Source organism: Mercenaria mercenaria, chromosome 8, assembly GCF_021730395.1.
Source record: "Mercenaria mercenaria strain notata chromosome 8, MADL_Memer_1, whole genome shotgun sequence".
Lineage (NCBI taxonomy): Eukaryota > Metazoa > Mollusca > Bivalvia > Venerida > Veneridae > Mercenaria > Mercenaria mercenaria.
Window position 1 is genome coordinate 50,552,756 of NC_069368.1, and position 7,602 is coordinate 50,560,357.

The 7,602-nt window shown below is 33.6% G+C and overlaps 1 protein-coding gene across 1 annotated transcript in view; it reads left to right on the forward strand.

Annotated features, from left to right (window-relative positions):
* The window catches only part of LOC123566370 (transducin-like enhancer protein 3-B), a 71,773-nt gene extending 64,645 nt beyond the window's left edge, over positions 1 to 7,128 (forward strand). The window contains exon 20 of the mRNA XM_053549946.1: positions 1,104 to 7,128. Coding sequence (XP_053405921.1) covers positions 1,104 to 1,211 — 108 coding nt within the window. The 3' untranslated portion in view covers positions 1,212 to 7,128. The remainder of the gene's footprint in view (positions 1 to 1,103) is intronic.
* The last annotated feature ends 474 nt before the right edge of the window (positions 7,129 to 7,602 follow it).

A 7,602-nucleotide genomic window follows, 5' to 3' on the forward strand; every position in this document is an offset into this window, starting at 1 on the left:
TGTATAAGCTTGTACTCTGTATCTTCTACATGCATATACCAGTGCATGATTACCTCCCCTGATTTTAATAAAAATGGATTTATCTCAGTAAATATCTATATAACTCATTTGAAATTTCATTATTGTCTTTAGCTGGACTGAGGCAATCAGGGTAGATAGCTGTGGACTGATTTTATATCAAATTACCTCCCTTTGTTTCAAATTAAAATGGGTGTATCTCAGTAACCAATGAAGATACTGATTTGAAATGTCATTTGTGCCATCAGATGGACTCAGACAATCAGGGTAGATAACTTTTGACTGAATTTATGACAAATTACCTCCCTTTATTTTATGTAAACGAATATATATCAGCAGCATCAAATGAGATTGGTTTTAAATGTTATTTAAGTCTTCCAGGGTAAGGAATAGTCATGTTAGTACAAAATGCAGCATTTGAGCCTAGGACCCTCAAACTTGGTATGGAAATTGGCCCTGACTAGGTCAAAAGGGACTGTTACAAGAAAATGTTTATCCTGATGATTTTTAATGTGTATGCCTATGTGCTCTATGTCAAAACTTGATCATATCATTTTGAGCAATGGTACTCAGGTGAGCGATACATGGCCATCATTAAGGTTTTCCCAAAAATTTATTTGGAATAGTTTAATTGAATAGTTTCTTAACAGAATGATTTTTGACCTATTACATGCAATTTCTAATGTTTAATTCGAATAATAATTCATGTATGAAATTAAAAAAAAAAGAGTTAGGGAGAAAGTCATTGTTTTTGATCTCTGCTGAATTCTATGTGATATGTGAAGTAAAACTGTTTGTATAGAGTTGTACAGATTGTTTTGTATTCCTGTACTTGTCTTTAACCTATATTTTGTATTGAGGGGCAAAGTCAATGCTAAATTAAAAGCAAGAGGTGCCTTGTCATTGGCATGAATACTTAAGAGTCAGAAAAACATACTGTTAAATTTTATTAGAGAAAGATCCCCGAAGTGTAGTTGTGATGTATGACCCAAGTTTCTTTGGATGTTTTAGTGTTTGTATACCTTTAAGATGTATTTGTATTTCACAGTATTGTCGATCATATAAAGTATTTCTTTTTATTTCAGTCAAAAGAGTCTTCATCAGTGTTAAGTTGTGACATTTCTACAGACGATAAATACATTGTAACTGGCTCGGGAGATAAAAAAGCAACTCTTTATGAAGTTATATTCTGAGTTAGACTACTCTAGTGGGAATGTCAGTTTTGCACATATGTTGTACAAAGTACCAGTGGATTTTCCTTACTGTAAAATTCTTATGCCATTGAGAAGCCTCTGGATACAGATATTGTATGCATTTGGCTGTTATAGCTTTAACATATTGTTTGTGAAACTGGACAGATTTATGTCCCTTTATGGAGATTATGAGTGAATAGTTCCTTTCTCTGCGCTTACAGAGAATAGGAGTGAATAGTACCTCTCTTTGGATGTAAATTAGTGGCAGCTGAAAGAAGTGGAGTGGATATAACAAAAAAAGTGCTGTATTTATATGATGGAGGAGTGGCAGCAGACGACACAAGAAATGTAACATACAAGAAAAGAATATTTTAGAGTTCTGCTGTTCTTGACTTTGTACAGATGTTCTGTGTATAGAATTGCATACACATATCTATCTGTATACACATTTTCTGTGTATAGACTACATAGATGTGGTTGTCTGTGTACAGATGTTCTGTGTATCAAATTTAATACACGTGGCTATCTGTATACAGATGTTCTGTGTATAGATACATATGGTATTTCGGTATCTCGTACAGTGATGTATTTTTTCTATCTTTGCTGTTGTGAAGTCCCGTACTAGTGAAAGGTCCTAGATACATGTGTATTTCATCTGTGAGCAACATGCACTTGTTGTTTGATTAACTGGTTAGTCAGGGTGTTTGTTACATGAAAAAACAAGTGATTGAATATAGATATGTTACAGACATGCAACCTTGTCAGTTGCACATAGGTGCTTGAGTATCATTATCATCACACGTTCCTAATCATTTTACCTGTGTCAGGTAATTTCATTGTCCCCACTACCATGTACTGTCATCATTTAAAAGTTTTGTTATACGTCGTCTGATATATATTTTTTTTTCTTGTTATATCACATGACAAAAATTTCAGCTAGTAGCATGCAAGTCTGTTAATTTTGTGTCTGTGGGGCAAACTGTATTTGGATCAAACTGTGCTGTGTCCTCTACCGTTAATATATCTAGGTCACTAGGTGAAACATTTGTGTTTATTGTTAGATACAACTTTCAGAGAATTCATTCTCAGTGAAGAATACTAATAACCTTAAATGAGCCGTGCCATGAGAAAACCAACATAGTGGGTTTGCGACCAGCATGGATCCAGACCAGCCTGCGCATCCGCGCAGTCTGGTCAGGATCCATGCTGTTCGCTTTTAAAGCCTACTACAATTAGAGAAACCATTAGCGAACAGCATGGATCCTGACCAGACTGCGCGGATGCGCAGGCTGGTCTGGATCCATGCTGGTCGCAAACCCACTATGTTGGTTTTCTCATGGCACGGCTCAAATGTTTTTCCAGATTTTGCAATAGTTAACAAATTCGGTTAATGTTTGCAGCTCGAGCAACACTGTCTGTTTGAACTAGCATGTGTTGATCTGAGTTCCTAACGATGTTAGAGTTCAACTCTCAGTCAGCATGCTTTCAAAACATAAATGTCCCAGTTTGAATAAATCACTTTCTTCTACAGTAATCAGTTAAATTCACTTGTTTTTCATAGATTTTTTGTGTGTCAGCCCTAGCTGTTAAAGATCTTTTTCAAGACACTGGTGCACTGCTCTTTCTGTCATTTTATTAAATGTTATACAATAAATGATGATATAAATGGTTAATGTTTTTACACACTGCCGGCTCAGTTACCATGAGGTTCCTATATAGCTCACATTAACTGTTTATTGTGTTATTTTTTTTTTCACATACACAGTGGTCAGTTGTTTTCCATGTTTTCATATGTTCAGAAAATACGTGTATGTAAAGTTATTGTCTTGTTGTGACAGAGGTGGACTGGATGGTGGTGAAAATACCAGACAAAGGTATATCCCATAATGCTAGTGTTTAGTATCAAATACTGGGAGTAAATGTTTATTATAAAGCCTTTTAAAAGTGTGTGAAATAATACATACTTGATGTTGTATTCTGGGTATATTTTTTAGGGTGTTTTGTTTTCAAGTTCGCTTTATAACAAAAGGTATTTTAGATCTTCAGATTTACACAAATATACATATGACAGCTATTTTGTTTTTGAGTATGTTTGGGAACGTGAAGTATGTTTAGAAACATAAAGTATGTATGGGAACATGGTGTGTACTTGGGAACATGCAGTATGGAACATGAAGAATTTTCTTTCACAAAGACTATTCCTCAAATGTACATAAACATGTTGAAATCCTAATCTTCCATTTATGTTAATGAATAATGATTATACAAATATTTTCTAATTCAAAGCAAGGTCAGTTTTTTTTGCATGTATTTAACTACTTTATTTGCCATAAGATACCTTTTGTTATGATCTGATTTGAGTGAGTTCTGAACTCCTGCTAATTGACAGTCAGTGTATATTTCTCATATAAACAGCAGATGGCATTTTAATATTGCTGTTTATTTCAGTTTCATTTCTCAAATACCACCATGTTTTACTGAATCACTGTATAATTAACTGTACAGCATGTGCCCTACAACACGTACACAACTTTCAGATCAGATTGAAATGTAACAAATATATTTATATGAAATATTTAAATGACAATTTCCAAGGGAAATAATAGAAATTCTATATAAAAGAACACTTTGTAATTCAAATTGTTGGACTGTTGTCTTTTTCAGTGAATAGATAATAGAAGTTCCTTGAAAAAAAAACAAGAGTCCAAAATTCAAATAGTCTTGTTCCATTTTACACTTTTCAGCCTTTAGAAGGAATGGTATACATTCTGTTCTCTTGCTCAAAATTTGCAACTTTTTATAGTTTTTACTACATTTAATTTTACTTCTGATCCTTTTTATAGTAAAAATTAACACTGATTTACTCTCACAAAATGCCATGACATACTTTTCGTAGAAGAGAATAACTGTCAAGATGAAACCAAATACCCCTACCATACTTCTCGCTGCTGAGACCAAATGCCCTACCCTACCCTATTTTTCACTGCTGATAATAATAAGAGAAAACACTGAGTAAGTAACTACAAGAAAGCCCTGTACAGTTACCAGGTTGTGTATTCTGTAATTATTCTCAGCAATGTGTTTTAACCTTCACATTGCTAAATTTCTATATTGAACTTGTCCATCTTTCAATTTGGACAGTACTGTTAACTGCTAAAATGGGGTGCATACAAAAAAGATATTGACTGAATAGTGAACAGTGCAGATCATGACCAGACTGCATGGATGTGCAGGCTGATCATAATATGCACTGGTTGCAAAGGTAGAATCAATAATGTCCAGCATGATGAGGGTTAATATGGTACATTAGTTATTGGTTTGAAACATTAAAAGTTACACACTTGAATGATAGCAATGTCATTCTGCCATGCTGGGCTGAAAAACTTCATGGCTTAATACATGTTGCAGTCGACATGGGACACTGCTGTTTTAATGCATTTTAGACCTCTTGTTTTGTGTTTTTGCAGAAGTAAGAGCGGCAGGATTAATGTAGTTCCTGTTGACATTAATATTGAGATAGAACTAGAAATTGAAGTGATACAAACTGTCAGACATAGTGCAACAAATGTTTAAAGATCTGAATAAACACTGAGCTATGCATTTTTCAAAAGGGGACATGTAATTGATTGCATAATCTGTATGACTGATGGCCTGTACAGATAAGCCCAAACTCAAACTGTGTTTTACCATTAGTACTTCTTTGTCTTCCTCTCTGTAAGCCATAGTTTGTTGATCATTACCTGTGCCCTACTTTTTTCTATGAAATTAGTACATCTAAGTTGGAGCTATTGACGAGACTGACATTGATTCTCAATGTATTCACTCATAGGTATGTCACAGTTACAAGCCTGGTCCAGGATATTTTTGAATTAAATTTGTTCAAAAGGACAATGTTTTAAATAGCTTTTGCTGGTACAAACAAATATGTAATATTATGATTTTGTCTTTGAAGACATATGATGGATGAAATGTTGAAATTTAGATATAACAAGTTTTGTGCTAAAGTAATTGTTACTTGCATTTTATCTGAGGATTTAACAGTTTAGGTATGAATCCTCTTAGGAACAGTGGACCATTATCCAGTATGCCAGCCCTTTTCTAGATGTATATGATTGACCTTTAACTTTATGGCATTTGTTTAATCAGTTCTTGTACATTACATTTTTGTCAGTGTTTTCTCTCACTTTAAGGAGTTGTTTTATTGTAGTTCTACCGCAGACATTAAAAAAGAATATAAATCAGATACCCTTGACATCATTGATGAGAACTCATTCCATTGCTTGTGTAATTTATGAAATAAAATTTTTCCTTCGATATAAAGAGAAATGCCCACAAAATGTAACTTGAAGCGGGAGCTGATATTCATATTGCCAAATATTTTCTCATACAAGACATGTATGATATTTGATTTACACGCATCTGCTGAGTAGATGTCAGAATTTTCGATCACGTGAAATCCCCTGTATATATTTTTACTGATGAATGATTTTATTATGCAGGTCATGTTTGACAAAAAAAATCAACTGAATTATTAAATCAGTCGCACCATGAGAAAACCAACATAGTTGTTGGTTTTCTCTTGGCGTGGCTCAAATCAGTTTAGGAAATGTAAATCATTTTATAAATTTGAAAATTATCAAGCGAGTGCTTCAGGTAAGCAACCCTTCTTAACGTAGCAAAATGGAATACTGTTATTGTTCCAGTTCTTTTCGTCACTAGGTTAGAGGTAAATAAGCGTTTGTATGAAAAAGTTGAAAAGTGGTAGACAGTTGTGTACTCTAAAATTAGCCATTGTACTAGCATGGCAGTATAAGCAGAATTATAATGTGAGCTTGACAGCAAGGTGATTTTAATTGTGCATTTAGAGTTATAATACCTGCACTAAACAGGTGATATCATTTGATACAAATATTTTGGCAAGAATTGCCATTTTGTTTGATTAATTTCATAGTTAAAAGGGTTATTAATAATTCATTTGTATATGACAGATTGTTACATACATAAATCACAGCATGTTAGTGCGGTATGTTAAAATATCAGATCGATCAAACACCTAGTTGTGTTCATCATTACCTGTCTGTCAGTCTGGCAATAATTGATTGTGGTCTCGCGTAGTTCACTTTTATAGTCGTCGGGTAAATATACTTTGCTTCCTGTTCAAAAAGTCCAAAAACTAGATTATTAAAGTCCAAAAACTAGATTATTAAAGTACATTAAAGTCCAAAAACTAGATTATTAAAGTCCAAAAAGTAGAATATTAAAATGATGTCACAAAAACTAGATTATTGAAGTAGCTGAAAGAAGTCCAAATAGTAGAAGATTAATTAAAATAATGTCATATTCCCAAAAGTAGGCCTGAATTTGTCCTAGTTACGTTTTTCATTTTTTTTTTTTTTTTTTTTTTTTGCTTCACTTAAATATCCAAATGTTCAAAAACCACGATGATTTCAAGCTTTTTGTAGCATCATCTTTTAAATTATTTTCGTTGTTTTTTATTGGTAATAACTTTTTTCATACAAATAGGTACTTCTTTAATATATGTGGGAGCAATTAACTTTAATGGAAGTCTTTAGAATTAAATTCAATTAAATATGGGTGAACTGACTCGGGGCCTATCTTGGCCTTCTGATTATTTTCATATATTGTTAGGGCCTCAATGAGTGTGAAAAATAGATTGTTTAAAACAAAGTTGCATAGCTGTAGTGTTAATCATGTGTCTGAGGAAGCATGTATGTGTAAAAGGTTGTTGTCTTTTTTCATTTTCAATGGACTTGCCCTAGTATTAAAAGTGTCGTGTAACAATTACTGCATTAATTTTTTGTCTGCATATTTCTTTATGCCATTTTGTTAGATTTGTGTACAAGAAATTGTAGTTTATCTGGATAAAAATGCCAATAAAATGTATGTTTACATAAAATGTGTTTGTTTTGTTTTGGATGACTTTTTAGCTCACCAGAGCCAAAGGCTCAGGGTGAGCTGTTAGGATCACTCACCGTCCGGCGTCCGTCCGTAAACTTTTACTTTAAACGACATCTCCTCATAAACCACTAGGCCAATTTCATCCTAACTTCACAGGAATGTTCCTTGGGTGAAGCTCTACAAAAATTATTCAAAGAATTTAATTCCATGCAGAACTCTGGTTGCCATGGCAACCGAAATGAAATTTTTTTAAAAATCTTCTTCTCAAAAACCAGAAGCCCTAGAGCTTAGATATTTGGTGTGAAGTATTGCCTTGTGGACCTCTACCAATTTTGTTCAAATCATGACCCCGGGGTCAAAATTGACCCTGCCCCAGGGGTCACTTGATTTTACATAGGAAAATCTTAAAAAATCTTCTCGAAAACCAGAAGCCTTAGAGCTTAGATATTTAACATGTAGCATTGCCTAGTGG